Source organism: Hemitrygon akajei, chromosome 13, assembly GCF_048418815.1.
Source record: "Hemitrygon akajei chromosome 13, sHemAka1.3, whole genome shotgun sequence".
Lineage (NCBI taxonomy): Eukaryota > Metazoa > Chordata > Chondrichthyes > Myliobatiformes > Dasyatidae > Hemitrygon > Hemitrygon akajei.
The window spans coordinates 54,967,766-54,992,872 of NC_133136.1; the positions used below are offsets into that span (position 1 = coordinate 54,967,766).

The following is a 25,107-nucleotide window of genomic DNA, read 5'->3' on the forward strand; positions in this document are numbered from 1 at the left end:
CATCCTTGGTAGTTAACAAATAGGAATCCCTTTACCTTCAGACTATGAACAGTATTTGAGTATTGGCCACCAGTTTATGACAAGACAGTGGGCTGTACTGGAGTTAGAGGATCAGTATGAGTTCCTCAGATTATGGCAGAAATCTGTTGAATTCAATAGTTTACTTGAGGTAAGAGCTGACAGCATGAGCCATTTGACAAACCATTCAGCATAAGTACTTTAAAAGCTCCAAATCTTCAGACATTGAAAACAAGACATAATGACTGGACATAATCCACTACATCCTCATTTCATAAACAAACATATAATTCAGCTTCAATGTTTCTTAGTAGAGTTCCCCCATGCTTTCAGCTAAATTTATCCATTATCACTTAACCAGATTATCTAGTCATTACCATAATAGTATTTGGGATACTTTCTACCTTGCCAAATCTTAAAGTACTGTTAAAAAAACTTAATAACACATATACACATGTGTATATAATATATATATATATACACACGTGTATATATAATATATATATATATACATATATATATACACACACACACACACACACACACACATATATATATTTATAGTGACAAATAACCAAATGAAATAATGCATCAATAATTCCAACTGCCTTACTATTAAAATCCATTTAATGTAAACATCTTGCTGGTCTGGCAGCAAATTACAGAGCACTATTTCCCATTAATACTACTCTGTGTGCATACCTTTTGATATTTCACACAAATTTTAAGCCTCTAGTGAAACTATAAGAAATTAAATTATCAAGCTTTTGCTGCATAGTCACTCATATAGATTGAAAATTTCTAATTCAGTACCCTTGAAACTTGACTAGTGCTAGATCACAGAAAATCAACCCTGAGCCAAACAGTACTCTTTAAATTGTGACTTGGAGAATGTCTATACAAGGGTTCAAAGGACTGTCCATATCACAGAAACACCATCCACTGAGATCACAAAAGTTGCACTGTATGTTAACTATAGACTTGTACAGATCCTAATTAAATCTTAGTTATTAGTTAATTAATGTAGATCTGTACTACAGATTAAAAACATGCCAGTTGCCAGACCACAAAAAGCTGGACTTAAGTTTCAGCCTGTAATGCTCCCATAGTTATTGACTTACACTGTTGCATGCTAACTTTTACACCAGAAACATTCCATAAATCAAATTATACTATGTTAAAACTAACCATGCAAATACATCTGTACAAAACAGGCGAATAAAATTTGATGAATTAAGGTGAACTTAATTATTGCACATTTTCTCTTGTTAGATTTAATCCTGTGGTGTAATGATGATTAATTGGGTAGAGGTTCTACCTTAAGTCTCAAGTACTAAATATATAATAGTTATACAGTACTTTTTCCAATAAACCAAACACATGGAGACACAAACAATAACTACCTGCATAAATTAAGTCCGCACCCACATTGAAAATAGATTGTTACAATACAACCAGTCACTGAAATACAAATCTGTATGTGGTGAGAGCATGACTGTTAATTATCTCAATTACAATTATAATTAAGTTGAAACCATTCAATTTAGAAATAGATTAAATAAAAGATTACAATGCAAACCCCTTATCAGTCAAGATCTGTTTCTTAGAATTCAAAGCACCCTTCACAATCTTAGACAAAAATGGTTAGGTATTATGTAATGTATAACTACTCCAATAGTGCAAACGTAGCAACTCCTGGCATTACTGATTCAGTTTAAGTTAATGCTGGGAGTTTAAACAATTATAATGTTTAACACAAACTAAACTGAAGGTATGTTGCAATAATGCACAAAGAAAACAAAACAATTGCTACAAATTATGCAACAAGGTGGGTTTTCAGGAAACTTTTTTTTACAGATCAGTTTCTCAATTAACTTAAGAGACTGTCAATGTTGTTTCCTCCCACTTGGGTGGACGGCTACAAAACCAAGAATTCTCTAAGCTCTTAACTCAAAAGACAAGATCTTTAATCATGAGAAAGAGATACTCAGTACAAATGAAGTCATACCTTACATTGTGATATATCTGCTGAGATCTGAACTTTATACCAACAGAAAAACTGCATTAGTTGCACCAGAATAGCAGAGCAATTAAGTTCATGCTTTGGAAACAAAAAAGAGTTAGTTGTTTTTCCACAGAACAGTCAAGAAAAATGCTGTTCTGGTTCAAGACCTTTGAAATTAAGAAGGGTACCATATTAAAAGTCAGTGATTGTAGTTCAAGGGCAAGTTTATAAATTTCTTCCTCCTAGGATGGAAATTGAGGTGGTTGTTCAGCAACAATACTGCAGTATTGATCCTCTGACAAACAATCATAATGCAACTGATTAACTTGTTGATGTTAAAATCATTAAAAATCATTTCCCACACTGAGACATTGCATAAATTGTCAAGTAATGATGCTACCCCATCCCCATCATGATTCCTCCAGAGGGGGTGAGTAGCAGTATATCAAAAACAACACTTTACAAAAAATGCTTTAACGAACACAGGAAAGATTTCTCTATTAGCACACTAAGGTAAACTCTGCTTTAATTCCCATTTCCTTGCTACTGCTCTTCAATATGCTAATCTGAAGATTTCATACATTATAGACATACACAATTCTTATATTTCCCCTGACAGTATAAAATTGTCTTAGTTACCTGCCAAGACATGTTAATTTGCCACAGGCAAGTGAGATTCAAGGATCCCAGATTTTAGTTCCAGTTATAGTCATGTCAAAGGGTACTCTATTTAAATTTCTGTGAAAAGCTGAGTAGAAGTAGTTTTTGAATCTTTATAGCAAGACAATTGATAGAGCACACATGCAATATGTTGTGGGTGTTTGCTAACTACATTTAGTGGGCTGCATGATAACTGTTCACATAATTTTATACGATGACGATAAATTTAGCTGTTCAAATGATAATTTAAATAGTTGTCACACATCGCAATCACAAAATAAAAGTGCTTATTTAACTCAAGAAGGAATGCCGCAGTGGAATAAATCATGCTTCTGCTATACTTATTCACATTTTTCAAGGCTTGTCTTGCTGCTTTGCAGTTTCAGCATTGAGAAAGCTCCCCCTTCAGAACAATGTAAAAAAGCAGTAAGTAGTTATGCAACTAATCGATTGTTGATCCTATTCCATGTCAAACAGTCTGCACTATCTACACATAAAACAGGCTTAAATGCATTGCAAAAATCGTGTCAATATGAACTTAACAGTTAAAAGACTAAGTTTAAACAACTACATTGGACAAAGGTGGAATTCACTTACATTTATAGAATGAACATCAAAAGTAAATTGTAGCACAGAACTCTTTATAAAAAACTTCCTTCCGATCTCCTTATAATTTGAAAGATTAAGTAATCAGTACCTGCAGCCCTCATAAATCCCTCTGCTTTTAACTTTTAGAAAATGCTAATTGATTATCTATATGTTATCTGATTGAAAACTTAGTGGAAGTGGAAAGTATTTATAAAATTGTACTCATCAGATATTAACAAATGAAACAGGACCAATTGACAGGATCAACATAGAAGTTACAAATTAAATGCTGATCATATCAAAAAGCATCTCGCCAACCTAAGTATTCGATTTATGAAACAGAAATCTTCTAACTGGGCCATCTATTGATTTAAACAATCTCAATATCATCTGTTTATTTGACAAAGCATTCCTAGCCATGTCAGCTTATTGTACCGAGTTTTGCATTGCTTGACAAAATGATCCCTTTAAATAATGCAATGGAGGCCCTTTGGTTGATGGGGGAGGTAGAAGACATTTTCAATTGACTGTTTACATGAATAAATACGGTGTCCATGAGAAGAAAACAAAAGGAGTGTTTTAAACAGAAGAATAGCTGAGCAATATTTTTCAGAGACCGAGGATTGTAGGAACATTTACTACATTGTTAATGTTCAGATTCCCCTTATGAAAAATCATTTAAAAGAATCCTCTTCCAAGTTAAACTTCCAATGCATCATTAACTATTTGTGTTCTGTGAGCAGCAAGGCATCCACTTACTGACATACTTATACAGGAAACAGAAGTTGTCTGAATTGGAAAAAACTCAAGAAGTCTGCCTTCTGTAGCTAAAATGTGAACTGTACAGGAAGTACAGGTCCATATCAAGTCTTCTCCAGGGTGTTGATACTTTGTACATTTACAAAAATAGTAATCAAGATCAGAAATGGGTAATCTTGGTCAACAATCCGAAAACATGCCATTAAAATCCGCTGTCAGGACTGATGAACAAGGCAGAGAGTGCAAATGCCAAGAAAACTATTCCACCAATGATGGTCACTGAAATAAAAGAAAAGGAGAATTAAAAATATTCCTGTACTATATAATTTGTATAATAGCAAAAATCCTTGCTTTAAAATCCATGATACTTGGACAAGCTTCAATCAAACATTCAGTAGTAATGCTGAACATTAAAGATCATTAACTAAACTTGTGAATCCTTACCAGTTCTAACTGAAATTTTCTGAGCAACCATCCTTCCTCCAATTACTGCCAATCCAGTACAAAGGCAGTGTCCTAGTGTCCCACCTACAGCAACACCAAAGGGATCCTACAAGAAGAAATGCAGTACAAGAGGAGCAATTATTGGCATATAGTACAATTTCATGGAATTCCAAAACTAGATATGCAATTCCAATATAATTCTTTTCTACTGCATTAAAACAATATAGAAAATAGTTGTCCCCTGCTATTTGAAAATGTCAAATGTCACAAAATTGATTGCAATGGGGCAACTTAAGCAGGGTTACAATGTGCGTAATTTGTATAACATTTTACTAAACAATGCTGACAGTTGTAGTAAGTATAATTAGCTTTTTTTAATAAAAGATGTAAATAACCCAAGGTAAAACCCTATTAAATTCCATGTTAAACCACAAAGGCATCTGAGAGGCTCATGAAATTCTAACTTGGAAAGGGTATGACGATAAAAATTGTTGATGCTAGAATCTGGAACAATAGAAGCAGAATGTCAGGAGAACTCAGAAAATCAAGCAACATCTGTCTAAGTAAAAGGGGTAAATTGACATTTCCAGTCACGATAAAGATTAGGACTAGGAACACTGGCTTACACTATTAGCCTCCACAGATGAACTTGAAAAGAATGTAGTTTTGAATTTATTCAGGGGACCTGGTAAATTCACCAGCATGCAAAACAGAATACATGAACTTTGATACCTTTTTCCATTACCATTTTTGGCAAAGAGCACACGAAGATCAGGGATCAGAGAACAAACAGTGCATGAAGCTATCCATTAATCAAAACCCTGGTGGGTAACAATGGCTTTCTGTCATGTTGTCAAGGCAGTAATGTAGTGTGCAATGAACACTGAGTGACAATCCAGCAATGCACATGCCCCATGTACAAATCAAAAGTTAGGAAACAACTCTGATGATAATAATCTTTTAACAATAAAGGTAAAATGACTATCTGGATAATGCTGACCCAAAATAAAGTTTCATTAGATTTGTTTCTTATTCAAACAGCTTCAGGAATTATGATAAAAATGGATCAACATTTAACAAGATTTAAAATTTATAATTTTAAAATCCTTCCTTATACATATATAAAAAAAATACATTGTCAATGGAAATTCCATATCAATGTGAAAATTAGTGTTATGTAAGTGGATGTTTCCTCTTCTTTGTTTAGCTAAAATCAAAGTGTGAATCTTTCTGGCAGTTCAGAAATAAAACCAAGAACAGTTCCAACCCTTGCTGAATGACTAATTTAAATCACCATTTACATGGTCAACAAGGTCATTGAAAATTCTTGACTTCCAGATTAGAAAGTATAAAAGTGAAAGATTCTTTTTAATGCTTTAAAATAAATTATTTTTAACTCAAAATTTTTAGTTATCATTCCATTTTTTATATAAAAATTCAAAGATATTAAGAAAGCTGTTGCAATCAATTATAGGCCGTAATACAAAGTATAGTTCCAATACACATCTTTTTCTTGTGTCAAAGAGGGTCAGGGGCCTTGGCAAAGCCTGGTCACCACTGGTCTCCAAGCTTAGGCTTCACGGCAGGCCAGATCCACCCTAACTTGTTAATACTGATAACAGCAATTTCAGATTCTACATGCGACAAAGACTAATGATCCAAGACCTTCTTGAAAAGTACAATTATAAGTTACAGTATATAAAAAAGTTGCTAGCAAAATATTACACATGCATTAAAAATCTTAACATAAGCCAATTTACTGAGAAATCCCAATGACTGCAGTCTCTTCCTCAGTCCAAGACAAAAGAATTAACTGAAGATATACAAGTTTTAAATTAAGAACCACTTCCACATGGATATAAAACTCACTAAAGCCCTACAGTACCACCACTAAGGTCACTGTAAACAACCATGCATTGACTTACTAATATAAACTGGAGTTAACCAAGAATTCCCAATACTGAGTAATAGTTCTCTCCCCCATTAAATTGCTAGGGCTATCCTCTCAATCAGCAACTGACCCTCCCTCTGAGCACTGTAGACCACCAGACTTGCTCGTCAGATTTACAATCTAGAAGAATCGATTCACTTCTAATCCTCATTACTATGTATGTTACCAAGGACCAACTAAAACACATACTGCCTATTTTTAAATGCAAGATAATTCCAAGTGTGTCATTAGATAAATTGTAAGCACAAAGGTGCAGTGCAGATTAATGGAATGGTTGTCCTTTACCAATGATATAAAAAGATATTAATTTTAATTGTCTCAACTCAACTCCAAATGTAATGAGATTGCTAAGTTACCCCATGCAAAACTTATTAAGAAAGTAAGGAGGCATGGGATCCAAGGGGATATTGCTTTGTGGATCCAGAACTGGCTTGCCCACAGAAGGTAAAAAGTGGTTGTAGATGGTTCATGTTCTTCATGGAGGTCAGTGACCAGTGGTGTGCCTCAGGGATCAATTAACTTTGTGATTTTTATAAATAACCTGGATGGGGAGTGGAGGGATGGGTTAGTAAATTTGTTGATGGCACAAAGGTTGGAGGTGTTGTGGATAGTGAGGAGAGCACTGAGAGATTACAGCTGGACATTGATAGGATGCAAAACTGGGCTGAGAAGTGGCAGATGAGGTTCAACCCAGATAAGTGTGAGGTCGTTCATTTTGATAGGTCAAATATGATGGCAGAATATAATATTAATGGTAAGACTCTTGGCAGCATAGAGGATCAGAGGGATCTTGGGGTCCGAGACCATAGGATACTCAAAGTTGCTGTGCCGGTTGACTCTGGTTAAGAATGGTGCATTGGCCTTCATCAATCATGGGATTGAGTTTAAGAGCCAAGAGGTAATGTTGCAGCTATTTAGGACCCTGGTCAGACACAACTTGGAGTACTGTGCTCAGTTCTGGTCACTTCACTACAGGAAGGATGTGGAAACCATAGAAAGGGTGCACAACAGATTTACAAGGATGTTGCCTGGATTGAGGAGCATGCCTTATGAAAATAGGTTGAGTGAACTCGGCCTTTTCTCCTTGGAGCAACGGAGGATGAGAGGTGACCTGATAGAGGTGTATAAAATGATGAGAGGCAATGATCATGTGGATAGTTGGATGCTTTTTCCCAGGGCTGAAATGGCTAGCATGAGAGGGCACAGTTTTAAGGTGCTTGGAAGTAGGTACAGAGGAGATGTAAGGGGTAAGTTTTTTTTAAAAACACAGGGGCTGGTGAGAGCGTGGAATGGGCTGCCAGCGACGGTGGTGGAGGCGCAAATGATAGATTCTTTTAAGAAACTCCTGGATAGGTACATGGAGCTTAGAAAAGTAGAGGGCTACTTTTACCCTACGTAATTTCTAAGGTATGGACATGTTCAGCATAGCTTTGTGGGCCAAAGGGCCTGTATTGTGCTGTAGGTTTTCTATGTTCTATTAATGGCACAAATGCTTCTGGAATTCATCACAATTTCGTGGAGCATTGGCTGCCTCATTTAAAGGCACATATATATTCATGGAATATATGAGATAATGGTAAATCTTGGGTTTTATAAGTTACTTTACACATTTTGGACAGAACAGTGAGATTTACCATAAACTGAGTTTACGCTCTACCTAACCTGAATTTTTACCATTCAAATAGGTTGGAAGAATTGTAAGCATACAATAATATTAATCATAAGTTCAAAGATTCAAATTCATTTTCTTCCTCCAGAATAACTAATATAGAACTGTATCACAGGAACAGATCCTTTAGTCCTCAATGATACTAATTGAGTCAATGGCATCTAAATAAACTTAACTACTTCTCCCTGCACATGGTCTGCATTGCTTTGTATATGATTCCAATGCATGTCAGGTACCCAGCATTTTGTAAAAAAAACTTTCTCCACATATCTTCTTTGAATTTACCTCCTTTTGCCTTAAATGCATGCCTTTAGTATTAGATTTTGAGTCTGGGAAAAAGATACTAGCTGTCTACTCTATCTAGGCCTCCAATAATTCTAACATTATTAATTTTTTTAAACAACTGAACTTACCTCCCGAGCAGCTAATACAATGGTAGTTAACTGTGACCGATCTCCCCACTCTGCCAGAAATGTAAGAGTCAATGCCTGAATGAAAACTGGAGAAATACAATGCAATCGCCTCTTTTGTGGTAGATGTGTTGTTGAGCCTGCTTCAATATCCTGTGGACCATTTGCCACTTTTGATCGTTGAAGCTTTTGATGTTTAAAAAAAAGAACAAGTTAAGTTAATAATTTTACTTACTGAAATTTTCAAAACAGGCCAGTCCAGCAATTCTGGGCTGACGTTGAAAAACATGAAACAACATGAACAATAAAATTTATTAATTGTTCCCAGATTATGTCATTAAACAGGAAAAAAATTACCCGATTTAAAATTTATTCCATATTTTAATCTACTTAATTAGCAGCAGCTCATTGAATATAATGAAATGCTTTGATTTATTTAGAAAACAGGCCAATATACGACACTTTCAGGAAAGATGTTTTCACAAGTGCCCAGAACTAAAGAGAATATCCCTGGCAGGAATTTTCACCTACAAAATACCTCCATATCTATTCTAGTTGTACCTTAAACTATAATTTATTTACTTTCAACTTGATATTTCACTGAAGATCCTTTATTAAACTAGTGTTTTCACTTTAGAAAAATCTTTCAAGATTGAAATGAGGCAAAATTTTAAACTTATTTTCAATGCCACTGTGGTACTATATGAACTACTCTGCACATAAATGAAAAAGGACATTACTAAAATATGATCTCGTCTAACCCTAAATAGATTTGATGTCCATATGAAACTGAGGTACTTCAGAAAGGATGAGACACAAACAAGAAACCGTCCAAGTTGATTTGTCACTTTCTTTTTAAATAAATACCCTACAATTCCTTCTTAACAGCTCCTTTACACACTTACCCATTAATTCCTGATATTACCACAAATGCATTTGCTTAGTGTTTTTCAATAAACTTGAAACCATTCTCAGAAACTGTAGAGCTGAGGTTAATAACTAATCAACTTTCTATCTTCACCTTTCTCAACTTTACCAGTTCCTTACAGTATTTGGAACTACTGAAAGGTGCTCAAGGAGGAACAACACAAGTTCCAACATTTACACCCACATGCTCTAAGTGCCTGCAAAAGGAATATGCACTTTCAGCTGAATACAAATGGAAAGCTAACGAATGAACTCACCCAAGGCTGTATCTTTGGGAATTCAGCTTTTGAACCCCATGCACTATATATTAATGTTTAAGATACTTGAGAAATGTCTAAGCCAATGAGCTTGAAAATGTCTTTTGAGGCATTTCAAAAATTGGGACACGTACATCAGTGGAATAGCAACAGAATGCAAGTTAGACTTCAATGTTCAATATTAAATCTAAAATGGTTTTGACGACTAGAGAGGTTGTCTAGCAAAATTCGCAATGAAAGCAGCTCAGCTTCTGAAGTAGCACGTGAGAACCAACCTAATGGTGCTGATACTGGGGAGATGCCACAGGCTTATAACAATGTACAAGAGTAAAGGAGCTGAACCAATGCAAGGTCAAGGTTTCAAAAGAAACAAAACCATAAAATGCAAAGTTGAAACATTTGACTTTAGAAGCATTTTACTTATTATTTAGAGATACAGAACAGGCTCTCTGGCCCAACAAGCACCATCCAGCAACAGACCAATTTAACCTAGGCTAATCATCAAGATAATTTGGAATGACCAATTAACCTCTGTGGGCCATGGGAGGAAACCAGAGCATTGGAAGAAAGTCACACGCTCACGGGAAGGAATGTACAAAGTTCTTACAGACAGCACCCGAATTGAATTTCAAACTCCAAAGTTCCTAGCTGCAATAACATCGTGGGAACCACTATACTATTGTGGAATTGATTTATTTTGCTCCATTTTTGTTGTTTTCACATAAAATTTGCCAATTAAGATTTATGACAATGTTAATTTTAGTTCTAGTTGGTACGAAATAAAAAGTGCCCTGATTTATAACTGATGTAGGATCCATTTAAAAAAAATTCATTCTCCATTTTAAAAACATACATTAATGTAGGACTTGCAATCAACATTTCTGCAATAATTTCTGAACCTTTTGAACACTGAAGAGACTATTTATTGTGATTTGTTACAATGTGAAAAAGCAGGTTGAATTCTACTTTACCCACTCAACAGTATTTCATAAGGATATATATATATATAAAAAAATCAAAGAATTCCATAAAATGTTTTAGCTCGTAATACTTGGCAGGAGGCAGAAAACAAATACACCAAGATACTTCAAAAGTCTGCAGAATATAGTGCTTTTATAAACAGAGTGCAGGGTATTCAACATGAATACTTTAGAAACAAGCAGTCTTTCAAATATTAGTATACAGTACTCCAAATATAGATATATATACACACACACACCCCCTGCTGTTTTTGAATACTCAATATGATTTTCAAACCTTTATACTTCTGTGCTTTGTAAATGCAGTGGATTCCAGTTAATTAGGACACATTGGTACCAGTACATTTTGGCCCAATTAAACAGCTACCCAAATTAGCTGAAGTTTCTTGGAAATAGTTACAAGGCATAAAAAAAATGCAGTTCAATTAAGAAAGAAATCATATATTTAAATGAAATACAGAACAAATTAGAACACTAGGTGTTCTGCATTTCATTTAAAAGAAGAGGTGACTCACTCAGGTCGGCCAGTGAATATTAAAAATCAACGTTTTGTGGGAGTCTTGGCATTTGAACAGTAGTGAATCAGAGATCGGGAGTGAGAGAAAGGGTGACTCACTCGGGTCAAATGAGTGAGCATTAAAAGGCAGCATTTCGCGGTAGTTTCAGCGGTTGAACAGCAGCCAATCAGAGACAAAGATTCAGTAGCAAGTACAAATTAAAAATAAGGCAGGAACAAGTGGAATGGCCATTGTTGGAGTGGACCGTGTTAGAGTAGGATTTTTGAGGCTTTAGCTCCTTGAGGCTTCAGTAAGAGAAGGCAAGAAGCCATAGGTAGATTTTTTTCCAGTTTATTGTTTCCTTCTTTATAATTGTAGTTACAGCAGTAGGATTGCTAGGCAGGATAGCTGAATGCTTCTCTTGCGGATGTGGGAAAGCAGGGAGACCTCCAGTGTCTCTGATGACTTCACCTGCAAGAAGTGCAACCAACGCTAGCTTCTAACACTCCATATGAAAGTGGCGAAACTGGAATTGGACGTACTCTGGATCATTCAGCAAGCCGAGAGTACGATGGACAGTACATATAGAGAGGTAGTTACACCGAAGGCACAGGGCAAAGGAAGCTGAACAGTTAGGAGGGTGAAAGGGACTGAAGAGCCAGTGCAACATACCCCCATGGCAATTCCCCTTAACAACAGGTATACAACTTTGGATACCATTGGATAACCTAGCAGAGGAATGTCACAGTAGTCAGTTCTCTGGTACTCAGTCTGGCTCTGTGTCCCAGAAACCGGGGGGGGGGGGGGTGGTGGAGAAGAGATGAGCTGTGGTAATTGGGGATTTCTTAGTTAAGGGAACAGAAAGGAGGTTCTGTGGATATGGGGACATCTAGCATTGATTCCTCTGCATCCTTAAGTGGGAGGGTGAGCAGCCAGAGGTTGTGGTCCACCAGAGTGATGAGGTTCTGCAAAGTGAGCTCAGGGAGTTAGATGCTAAGTTAAAGGGCAGGACCTCCGGGGCTGTGATCTCAGGATTGCTACCCATGTGCTAGTGAGGCCAGAAATAGGAAGATCATACAGTTTAATATGTGGCTAAGGAGTTGGTGTAGGAAGCAGGGGTTCAGATGTTTGGATGATAGGGCTCTCTTCCACTGAAACTGTAGGAAGATTAATAATTTGGTGGGAAGGTTTGCTGGGTGGTGGGTTAAACTGGAGGTGCAAGGGGATGGGAACCAGAATGCCAGAACAGATAGTTGAGAGGCTGTGGGGACAAATGTTGTTAAGACCTCAAAGTCAGGAATCAAAAGTCATGGTGCGACTAATGTTCAGATTTCAGAATCAGAATCAGGTTTATTATCACGGGAAGTTATATGAAATTTGTTAATTTAGCAGCAGCAATACATGATAATATAGAAAGAAAAATATAAGTAAATCAATTACAGTAAGTATACGTATATTAAATAGATTTAAAATAGTGCAAAAACAGAAATAATACAAACTTTTTTAAAAAGTGAAGTAGTGTTCATGGGTTCAATGTCCATTTAAGAGTCATATGGCAGAGGGGAAGAAGCTGTTCCTGAATTGCTGAGTATGTGCCTTCAAGTTTCTGTACCTCTTTCCCGATGGTAACAATGAGAATAGGGCTTGCCCTCGGGTGGTGGGGGTCCTTAGTAATGGATATCGCCTTTCTGAGGCTCCACTCCTTGAAGATGTCATGGATACTATGAAGACAAAGCTGACTAATTTTACAACTTTCTGTAGCTTCTTTCAATCCTGTGCAGTGGCCCCTCCAGCAACCCCCCCCCCCCCAATACCAGATGGTGATGCAGCCTGTCAGAATGCTCTCCATTGTACACCTATAGAAGTTTTCAAGTGTTTTGGGTGACAATCCAAATCTTTGCATATATTTCAATGCAAGTAGTATTGTAGAAAAAGCAGATGAGCTTAGGGGATGGATCAACACATGGAATTATGATATTTTTGAGTGTATGAAGCATGCATGTACCTGTCAGAATAAAAGGTAAAGATAACAGGTTTAGGGAACGTTGGTTTCCAGGAGATATTGAGGCCCTGGTTAAGAAAAAAAAGAGGAGGTGCCTAGTATGTATAGGCAGGTAGGAACAAATGAGGTACTTGAAGAGTACAAGAACTGCAAGAAAACACTATAGAAAACAGGATGGCTAAAAGGCACCATGAGGTTGCTCTCGCTGACAAGGTGAAGGAGAGTCCTAAGGACTTGCACAAATAGATTAACAGCAAATAGCAAGGGACAAAATTGATCTGCTGGAAGATCAAAATGGGAATTCATACATGGAGCCAAAAGAGATGAGAGAGATCTTCAATGGATTTTTTTTGCTTCTACATTCACTTGGAAAACAGATTCTATAGAAGTGAGGCAAATTAGTAGTGAGGTCATGGAGATTATATAGACTAGAGAGGAGCAGATGTCTGCTGTCTTAAGACAATTTAGGCCCTAGGGTGAACAAATCCCCAGGGACTTATAAGGTGCTCCCTCAGACCCTTTGGGAGACAACTGTAGAGATATTTAAATTACCTTTAGTGACAGGTGAGTTACCACTGTTTGAGAAAGGCTCTAGAAACAAACCAGGAAATTAAAGGCCAGTGAGCCTGACATTAGTAGTGGGAAAGTTATTGGAAGATATTCTAAGTGACTGAATATATGAGTATTTGAACAGGCAGAGATTGATTAGGGATAGTCAGCATGGCTTTGTGCATGGTATGTCATGTCTAATAAATTTTATAGAGCTGTTTGAAGATGTTACCAGGAAAGTTGATGAATGTTGTCTACATAGACTTCCACAAGGTAGTTGATCAGTTTCCCCTATGGTCAAGAAGGTTCAATTGCTTGGCCTTCAAAATGAGGTAGTAAATTGGATTAGACATTCGCTTTGCAGAAGCCAAAGAGTGGTCGTAGAATGTTGCCTCTCTGACTGTGAGCCTAGGACTAGTGGAGACCACAGGGATCAGTGCTGGGTCTGTTGTTGTTTGTCATCCTTATCAATGGCCTGGATGATAATGTGCTAAACTGGATCAGCAAATTGTGGAAGACACCAGGATTGGGGGCTGTGGTGGCCAGTGAGGAAAACTATCAAAGCTTGAAGCGGGATCTGGACCAACTGGAAGAATGGGTTGAAAAACAGCAGATGGAATTTAATGCGGACAAGTGTGAAGAATTGACTTCGGATGGACCAACCAGAGTAGGTCTTACACAGTGAGCAGCAGAGCACTGAGTGTGGTAGAACAAAGGGATCTGTGAATACAGGTCCATAATTTGATGAAAGATGTCACAAGTAGATAGGATCATTAAGAAAGCTTTTGACACCCTGGCCTTCATAGGTCAAAGGACTGAGTACAGGAGTTGGGATGTTATGTTAAACTTGTACAGGATGCTGGTGAAGCCTCATTTGGAGCATTGTGTGCAGTTTTGGTCACCCACTTACAAGAAAGATGTAAATAGGATTAAAAGTGTATAAAGAAATTTTACAAAGATATTGTCCACACTGGAGGACCTGAGTTACAAGGGAAGGTTAAATCGGTTAGGACTTTATTCCTTAGAACATAGAAGATTTAGGGGAGATTTGATAGAGTCATTCAAAGTTATGAGATATATAGATAGGGTAAATGCAAACAGACTTTGTCCACTGAGGTTTGGTGAGACTACAACTGGAGATCATGAGTTAAGGGTAAAAGGTGAAATGTTTAAGGGGAACATGAGGGGAAATTTCTTCACTCAGAGGGTGGTGAGTGTGGAACGAGCTGCCAGTGCAAGTGGTGCATGCAAGCTTGATTTTAACATTTAAGAGAAGTTTGCAAAGTTACATGGATGTGAGGGGTATGAGGGCTATGGTCCAGGTGCAGGTTAATGGCACTAGGCAGTTTAAATGGTTCGTCATGGACTGGATGGGCTGAACAGCCTGATTCAATGCTGTAGTTTTCTTTGACTCTATGACTACCAATACCTCTGCCATACTATAAATTATTAATTAGTTCCTAATTAATACATAAAAGCGGAGGAATTCATGCGCCCTATTCTTATGATTGACTATAAATGAATAAAATCAGCTCAGACACCTAGTGCAGATAGTGGGCTGCCATCAAACAATGTTGGAGATGATTGCATTCTCTAAACCTTAATTTCCATTGTAACATTTAAGATGTTATATTTTAGAAAAAGAATCAGTTGTATAGCCATTATATCACCAAAAAACAAATGCTAATCCACTGGTGAAATTCTTAAAAATTAGCACACTCTAAAAATAATACACTTTCCTTTGGAGTTTTGATAACTTATTTGCCTCCTTTAGGTCATGGTTTTTAGGTAATGAAGTTATTCCCTTATTAAAGTTCTAACCAATGGATTGTCATTAACCTAGCAAAAATCTTTAGCTCTATAGACAGTCTTGTACTGCATATATATGATAATACATACATCCTCATCTTTCTTCTTGATTTCTGCTTGCACTTCTTCCAGTTCTTCTTGACCTTCATTAGGACTCATCTTCAAGCCTTCCCAAAGCATTCGGAAGCCAAATATTGCAAATAGTGCAGTTGATACATAGTACGTATACTTCCGGGGTATTATTGTAGTAGCGTAGCCAAAGAGAACTGCAATTAAGCACAAGACCAGCCGTCAAACTTAGTAATGCTGTATTTGATTTCTCCACTTTGCTCAAATGAAGAACATGGAACTCATTTGAATCACACCAGAAAATAAATATGTATAACCTTTAAAAACTCTTTTCAAATTATATCTGCAATTAACATCCCTCAAACTTAAATCTTTGTATTATTAATAGTTTTGTACAAATAATAAAGAACCAAGGAATATTTTATCATCCTTCTCAGAGCTCAATGATAACTAAAATTATTTTGATAATTTTATACGGTCTTTTATAAATCTATACACAGCGGAAACTAACAAGATGAAACATTCAAGCATGAGGAAATCTGCAGATGCCGGAAATTCAAACAACACACACAAAATGCTGTGGAACGCAGCAGGCCAGGCAGCATCTATAGGAAGAAGTATAGTCGACGTTTCAGGCCACGTCCTGACGAAGGGTCTCGGCCCGAAATGTCGACTGTACTTCTTCCTATAGATGCTGCCTGGCCTGCTGCATTCCACCAGCATTTTATGTAAGATGAAACATTCTTTTTGTACATTCAGTCACTAAGTGCACAAGAGAATTAAATCAGATTTAACAGTTGTCAGCAGGTATGGTTAAAAATTTGCAGTTATTAATGTAATTTACAGTTGTCACACTTGTTATCAAAGATAAAGGATAGTCTATTTGAATACTTTTGTACGTCACGTTCTTGTAATAAAAGCAAAAAGCTGGAAAGAATCTGGTCAGGGAGCATTTGTACAGAGATACTCAGGACTGAACCAGAAAGTTAATGACGCATACCTCCTAATCCCCTTACTGTTCAAATTAGGTTAGTTGGATACCTGTATGGGTCATCTTACATACAGCATCTATACTCAGGTAACACTTCACTTATAGGCTGCAGACATTTAGTTAAAAATGATAGACCATGTAGATTTAAAAAAGAAATTCATTCTATCACAAGACTTTAAGGATATAATCAACTGTAGGAAATTAAAAAAATTTGAAGAAAGAAGCAATTACTCTATTGGAAGCCTTTTCAAGGTACAAGAGGTAGGAATTAGGATACATAAACAAATTAGAGAAGCATGCCCGGAACAGAGCCACAAGAGCAAGCATTTTTAAATGAAGATCAAGTTATCATCATATTATGGATAGTTAGAAGAGAGGTTCAATAATTAGCCCAGGACTGTTTTCTAAAACAGTATTTTAATGAAGTAGATAAAATGCAAGAACAATATTCAAGCTGATGAAAGCAAACTCTATACATGATTAAATGGTATACAGATATTTGAATATTGTAGACTTTAAAAAAAGTTACTGAAAATAATTAGCTCCTTAAAATAAACATCCGTAGTTTTACAGCCACATTTATGCATATTTCCATTTACCAATTATTTCATCACCATTCTAGCTTTTATTTTGTAAAACTAAAGAACTTTTGACCTTTATATCCCAATTTATCTTCAGTGTTAGTACTTTAAGACACTTACAAGACAAAAAGGTTTCAACTTTATCTATCTGTGGCTTTATGCCTCAAGTATGGTTAACTGCTCTAATGTTGGACTTGAGGCCAGGAGAGATGCAGATACCTTACAATAACAATGCCCTAAAATCATCCTGATTAGTTCCTTGGCTGGTGTGCAAATTATATGTATCATGCAAGGCTAGCGCACTAAATACTGGAGGAGAATCTAAAATTACATGCTAAAATCAATGCCTCAATGGTAAGAATGCATCCATTTAAGGAGCTCAAAAATATAGTCCTAACGTAGAAGCACACTGCAATCCAACCCTTCATATTAACAGCAAACATTTTTATACATTTCCAACAGGAATATTGGGCAGCACTGCTTAAATTCACCACCTTTATTACAGTTACTCTCAACACTTACATAAAGCTAATTAAATCAGTTATCAACAGGTGTGCGCAGATGAGAAACAGAAGGAACCTGCGGCAAGTTCACAGTTAAATGAGAACATTAGGAAACTTTATGCAATATGTCCTTTTCTGCATAATTGGCTTCAAAATGCATGCAATGCAGAGCTCTGGTACTTATTACTGCCCAAGTACACAGAAGTTAGGTCTGGTTACTCAGCTGCAAATGAATGTTTAATTATTTCGAACCCACTTCTCTGAAATTGAAATTTATACATAAAAATATCATTAGTTTTAAAAAAGTGTATTTTTTTACTTTTCCCTCTGTCTCTTATTCATTCTACTTTCCATTTTATTTTTGTAGAGAATATGTAATTTACTGCAAATTATTTAAATTCTTATTTAAAATGATTATTGTGGGAATCTCTCCATGATTGGCTAAAAGTAATATACTCATTTTTCTCAACTCAAATAGCCGTGAAGTCCTGTCAAGGGCGTGGCTGATAAACATGAAGTTGCAAAAATATCCAAAGCATTGCCAATGAAAGGTTTTGAAATACTGACTTTATTGCTCTCTCCAAAGAAAGTCCATGACTTGCTGAGTACTTCACCTTATGCTTTTTAAAAATTATTTCTAGCATCTTCAGTATTTGGCTTGTGTTAAAGTATAATTCATCATTTCCATAAGGGTGTTCCTGGGCCCAGAGTTCCCACATGTCACAGCTGATAATAATGCTAGATGAAAGAGTAGAAAATACTAAAAGAGATAGCAATGGTGGAATTTTCTACTTTCAATCAAATATTACTGTACCTACCGGAATTTTTTGATCTTATAGAAGCCAATACCGAAAATCTAATGGCTTGAAAATCAGAAATGTGACCAATTTTATGACTGTGATTTAGACTTTGTCACCATACTTAGGAACTAAAGAGTAAGACATAACAGAAGAAAATGGTGGGAGAGATTGATAGAGAAAATAAAGACCAAAAAAAGATGCACAAAGAGAGGAAGTGGATATAATAGACTAATGGGGAAATAAAAGCAGAGGAGAGGGTCCAAATAAAACCAGGAATTTCTAATAAAAAAGGCTGGAAGAGAATTTCAAGAATGTAAACACTAGATTACTTTAATTGCTCATCCACATAGTGAAATAATAGTTAATAGTGTAGTTTTAAGATTGAATGTAAAGATTAATTTTGAATAGTGAAATGTGTATCAGTGACTACGTATCAACTCACTGACCTGATTCTTAACTTATCAAACAAATAATAATGTATTTTAAAAAGTTACCAACCAGACAAACAGGTCATCAATCCCAAAGCCAGCATTGCCCCAGCAAGCACAGTCAGGCGATTGTAGCGCATGGCCATAATTGCTGCTATGAAGAACGTCTTGTCGCCCAGCTCAGAGACGATAATGACTGATATAGATGCAATGAAGGCATGTATGAAACCCAGGTTTGTTTTGGTAATGGATTCATCACTTACAACATTATCCACAGGATGTGGAGAAGTTATTTTCTGTATTAAGATAAAGTTAAGCATTAGTATAAACAAAATTTCAAAAGCTTAATCCACATTCCTAACTTCTGGTTTCCAAACTACAGTCTTAAACTACCATTTACTAATAATAAATTATTACTTTCTAATCAAAATCTAAAGTGTTATATTAACAAAAAACCCTTGATGAGTTTTCAAAAGGCCCACAGGAAATACTTTTCGTCAATGCACAGCCTTCTTACAAATTGCTCACAATTGACACAGAAACACAAAACCTTCTGTATCAGAATAAACCTTTAAATATCAAAAGAATATACATTTTCTGAACACAATACCTACAGTAGAATCCTACAGAGGACATGCCCTTTCCTTGCTGTCTACAGTACTGATCTTCGTTAATCCTTTCCTGTCAATGCAGTTTAAACATTGTAACTGTATATTCCTCAATATCTCCTCCGGCAGCTCATTCCAGATAACTATTACCCTGTGTGAAAAACCTACCCACAAACCTTCTCAAAAGACATTTGAATGAGTACATAGACAGGAAGTGTTTAGGGATATCGGCCAAATGCAGGCAAATGGGACTAGTTTGGTAGGCACCATGGTCAGCATGGACAAGTTGGACAAACAGCCAACACAAAGTACACTGCAGATGCTGTGGTCAAATCAACACATACAAGCAAGCTGGATGAACTCAGCAGGTCGGGCAGCATCCATTTCAACGGATGCTTCTTTGGACAAAGCCTGTTTCTGCTACTGCTGCTAAATTTTATAAATTTTATAAACCTCTATAAAGTCATCTCTCAGGCACCATTATGCATAGAGCAAAATTAGTAATGTGCATGCTATTATAGATTGTAATTTTGGGTTACTTTTCTTTAAAGAGATCAAAAGTTGATGCATCTCAAAATTACTTTTTGCTGAACTTAAAAATAAGCTACCAAACTGAACCATTAATAAAATGGTAAAATGGAAACCCATTGAACATTGGAAGGCCCAAGTGGAGTGGATGTGGAAAAGATGTTTTGAATAGTGGGAGAGTCTAGGACCACAGAGCATAGCTTAGAATAAAAGGACATCCCTTTAGAACAGAGATGAGGAAGTATTTCTTTAGCCATGGGGTAGTTAATCTGTAGAATTCATTACCACATACAGCTATGGAGGCAGAGTCACTGGGTATATTTAAAACTGAAGTTGATAGTAAGGCCGTCAAAGATTACAAAAAGACAGGAGAATGGGATTGAGAGGGATAATAAGTCAGCCACGATGGAATGGTGGAGCAGATGAGCCAAATAGCATAATTCTGCTCCTATTTATCATGGTCTTAAAAATTGAACGATACTAGTCTTATTTATTTATCAGACTTGATCCAAGATGGCGGCACGACGCAGCATGCAGCAGCCACTCCTGAACTGATTATCTGTTATTTGTGAAGCGGGGTGCCATGCACAATCATAATCGATTGAAAACGGATGTGGAAGCACAGAGAAACATTGGGAAATTCCAGGAAGACCTTCTTCGTTGCTGCTGCTGCTGTGAGGTCCGGGACTCTGCTGGGAAGAACAGGCCCCCAGTCCTCGGGGTCACGTCACCGTCTTAATACGCTCGGCAGAGGATGGTGCTCGGAGAAGCTGTGCCGGAGGGGATGGTTGTTGGCTTGGAGGTTCGATGGACTCAGGTCAATTTCGGTGTGTGCTGCGTCTGCGAGGCTGGTTTCAACGGAGCTTCCATTGTGTGCTGCATCTACGAGATGAGTCCGGCGGCGCCTTGGAAGTCCATAGCGGGGGTATTCCCTTCTGCCGCCGGCGTGGGATGGCGAGTCTGTCGGGACCCTGGGGACTTGTGGAAACTGTGGTGATTTCTTTTGAATTTACAGTCCTTTAACATCTTGGACCATTTTTACTGTGCCCATAGTCTGTTTTTTTTTAATCAATTATGCTATTGTTTGCACTGTTGTAACTATATGTTGTAATTATGTGGTTTTGTGCAGGTCTTGGAGCTTTAGTTTTTGGTCTTGTTTTTGCCTGGTGGATTTGGAGCTCCTTTCCGGGAAACGCGCTAGACGGTAGCGTGATATTAATACGCAGCAGCCTCTCTGGACACTGGATTGGGGATTGCCAAACGTTATGTGGATTTTCTGGTGTAGTGTTTTGTCATATGCTTTTGTGATATCATTCTGGGGGAACGTCTCGTTTTTTTAAACTGCATTGCATTTGTGGTTTCTAAATGACAATAAACTGAATCTGAATTTAGAAATGGCAGTATTCTAAAAAAGCTGGCTACTTCTCTCAACAAATCTATGATGGTGCTTATGCTTCATATAAACTTCCCACCAAATTTTATTTCATTTCACTCTGCTTGCATTCCCAATTCTGTTCTTCCCAATACACAGCTGGCATTCCTTTAAAATGTGCTAAATCAGCACAACCAGGCCATATTCCATATCAACTATCCTTCATTTAAGGTTCAACTAAACTCCTTTACAGATTTTTAGGATGACTTAATTTTTATAGAATCTCCTTTACTCTGACAACAACTAAAAATAAAACTTTGTCCACTCGGTTAAACCTTTTCATAGTTTATTAAACACTCCAAATTAAGCCTCAGCCTTTTCTTTCCTGGTTAAATACTAGGTATTACTGGAATATGTATGTAATATTCCATCAGCTCTGGTAATATCTTTGTGAATTTCAAATATAATTCGCTAATATTACCACTTAATATTCTGTCTTCTAGAAATGATCCCCAGTGCACAGACTATTTTCCTTCTGCAGTCTGGTTAATATGTGCTACCACTTCCAATGATTTATGAACATAGGGTCCCTTTTCTCTTTCCACAATATATCGGCTTATGGTTATCTCTATTAAAAGTTTAGAAAATCCAATTCACCATTTCCTATGTGATATGTTGCAGCCTTTCTTAGAAGTCATTTCGATTCCATGGATATAAAATAAAGTAGCTATTTAAATTACTTCTACTTCCAAGCCCATATGTGCCTTGAGTGAGTGTAAGCTGCTCACAGCCTTCTCTTGATATCATGTAGAGTGAATCATACTTGCAGAAGACAGAAGGTATGGGATCTCATGAGGATGCCAACATGGATTGGACTGAATTATTTCACCTGTCTACCAATGTCATTTGGAAATCTTACACTTCCCATTTATCAGCTTATTTCCAAATTGAATCATCATTGCAAGCCAAAACTATGAAAAGCAGCAGTTGCAAGTACTAAATATTGGTGAAAAAAAATCACTGGAAACCTTCCTCCAATCTGAAAAATTTGAGCTCCCTTTACACACAATTACTTTCCTTAAACCATTTTACATGCCTGTCATCACAGTTCATTGCTTTTAATTTTAAAGCATGGGAATTTTGTGTATATACACACACACACACATATATAACAATTCGTAATTGTCATATTGTCATCCACCACAAAATCTTCAACAATATTTCAAACAACTCAACCAAATTTATTAATCTGTATTGGATTTGACCCAATAGCATATAGTTAAACAAATAAAAATCGGTTATTGTCTGAAGCTTCCCTAACTACTGATATTTGCTAAATTAAATCCCTTGGCAATTCTGAACCGAATGTATTACACTTCAACTAATTTTAACTTAGCTATATCCAAGGATACTCAGAAGAATGTGGTCAAAGTAACTTTAATTTCCACTCTTCTCATTAATCCAAGATGCATCTCATCTGGTGACTGTCAATCTTTTTAGTAACTCTTAATTTATTTTTAATCTTGTGATCAGAAATATCACCTTTCAATACTGAAGAGATTTTGAAGAACCATTTAAAATGCGGACCTTGACCTAACCAAAGACCTTATTTAAATCCAATGTATTTTTCCCCCAATATTGTTAACTTTTCTGGCCACATAAGAAGTTTTAACTTTCATCACAGCAGTTTCTCTCCTATTAATTAACACTCCTCTGCACATCTATTTCTGACATACTGATGACCCAAAAAATATTCACGGACTATCAACAGTGCCACAGCCACACATAAACTGCATGTATCTGTGCTATGCTTACATTAAAGAAATATTGGGTAATTGTTTCTGAAAGCCAATGACTCCAGTCACAGCAGCCCTTTACTACTTCAGATTAATTCAAGGGGCAGTAGCTCCTTGGGATTCCAGCAACATAACTATTATAATCAAGCTGTGTCACCTCCCACCCCACCAAAGAAAAATAATCTTCACCTCACTGCTGTTAATAGGAGCTGTACAGGCAACGTTTTGCACGTACAGATCCAGAACTCTGTTCACTTACAATAGTTCAATAGTTACTATACTCCATTTTCTATTGACCAAAATGTAAGTCAGCTTAATCATTTTATTGATTAAATGTTTAAAATTTAAACAGCCTTTTTATTTAAAAAGATAACATTTAAAATAAATGGTTTCTTTTACTGGTCAAGACACAGAAACAAGAGCAGGAAGGTAGCGCTAGAAACATTAACAATAGCTAATGTGACAAACAGTTCCGGTCAACACATTATAGGAAAAACTTTTCTGTATTTGTGAATAAGAAATTTACGAGGATGTCGCCAGAACTAGAAATTTTGAACTTTGATGAATGATTGGACAGAATAGGCTGGGTTTGTTTATCTTAGAAAGGAGACGTTAAGATGCGTAAGATGATCACTAGCCTAGATAGAATAAATGAGAAGGCTCTATGATCTTGACTGAAGGGTTCAAAACCCAGTGAGAATAAATTTGGCGTAACTAGTCGTAAAATTAGAAGGACTTCATGAGCTGGGGGTGTGGAACTCAGTTTTCAAGAGTGACAGTTTATATATAGCATACGAACATCCACACCAACATTTGGCAGACCGGAGGGTTTGCCGTTGCATAGCGGGTGATTTAAGGATAATGGAGAAAAGACTGGCAAGTGGAACTGAGTCCACCTTCACATCTACCATGATCTTGTTGAATGGCACAGCAGTCTCAACAGGTCAAATGATCTACTCCTATTTCTTAAGTTTCTTATGCAACTGGGCTCACAGCCAAATTCCGACTTGCTGGTCACCGTCCCAGAAACAGAACCCTGCCGTTTCTCGAGGATGAACTGCATTTGAAAAGCTGTAATGTATAGGTCATGGACCAAAGAATGCAATTGGCAGAAGGTTGGGCAGCATTTTTTGAATGGACACGTACACGATGGACTGAACTAAGTATCATCCATTCTACGTCTGACAGACATGATCCAACTGCATTTCAGGTGCCTTTAAACCACGCCATAGACCGGCTCTGTTAAAATAATAAACTTATTTGTAATTTCCTTCCATTTGTCATTGGTCGGGGGTGGGGTTAAAGTAAAGATGTTCGGAAAGGGACGAGATCGGGCCATGGCACAGGAACCGTAGTATTTGCGGCCTCGGGAGTCTTCCATCACCCCCCAGCCCCCTCCATGCCCAGAGCTTCCCTTCCCAGGCCAGGTTCGGGGCCTCAGCGTTACCCGCACTGCTGGATCCACCTTGGCCGCTTTCTCATCTTGCACGCCAGTTGCCGACGCCACCGTACAGTAGTAACTCAGGAGAACGGCGGCGACGCCCACTGCCAGTGGTAGAGAGGTCGGAGACATGTCCGGGGGATGCGGCCAGACCAAATACAAGTAACCGGAGGCCGAAGGCGCAATTCCAACCGCGCCGCCGTTAGAAAACTACATCCGCCACCGAACCAAAGGACTCTCAACCTAACTCTACTTCTTAGCGCCCCGCCCACTCAGCCTTCAGGAACTGTTCTCACTCGCAATAGGACGACAAGGCAGTCAATCCTCCCCCTTTGACCATCAAGTTTCGTTGTAACTTCCCATGTGACGTCGCTACCGGTTCGGCTGAGTCTTCCAACGTAATCAACGCGATTCCGACACAAGGAAGTGTTATCTCTGCGCTTGCGCGAAAGGTGAATTTACGGA

At 37.2% G+C, this 25,107-nt stretch overlaps 1 protein-coding gene across 2 annotated transcripts; it reads right to left on the minus strand.

The window, feature by feature from the left end:
• Positions 1-1,963: 1,963 nt before the first annotated feature.
• On the minus strand, positions 1,964-24,909 carry tmem165 (transmembrane protein 165). Of its 2 annotated transcripts, none has more exons than XM_073064640.1 (6): positions 24,667-24,909; positions 18,968-19,193; positions 15,616-15,791; positions 8,508-8,690; positions 4,475-4,580; positions 1,964-4,309 (listed from the first exon to the last, which is right to left on the minus strand). In XM_073064640.1, the coding sequence occupies exons 1-6, from the start codon at positions 24,772-24,774 to the stop codon at positions 4,233-4,235; spliced, it is 876 nt and encodes a 291-aa protein (XP_072920741.1). In that variant the 5' UTR covers positions 24,775-24,909; the 3' UTR covers positions 1,964-4,232. The 2 variants fall into 2 exon arrangements, with proteins under 2 accessions (XP_072920741.1, XP_072920740.1); XM_073064639.1 differs by having other exon boundaries at positions 24,649-24,906.
• Between the last annotated feature and the right edge of the window lie 198 nt (positions 24,910-25,107).

Bases quoted from the DNA above. Each gene is read 5' to 3' on its own strand.
- tmem165 (XM_073064639.1), bottom strand. From the start codon at position 24,774: ATGTCTCCGACCTCTCTACCACTGGCAGTGGGCGTCGCCGCCGTTCTC. The intron at 19,194-24,648 runs GTAACGCTGAGG...ATCTTAATACAG, and splicing joins AGGTGGATCCAGCAGTGCGG to AAAATAACTTCTCCACATCC. The intron at 15,792-18,967 runs GTTGGTAACTTT...GCTTAATTGCAG, and splicing joins ATTGATGACCTGTTTGTCTG to TTCTCTTTGGCTACGCTACT.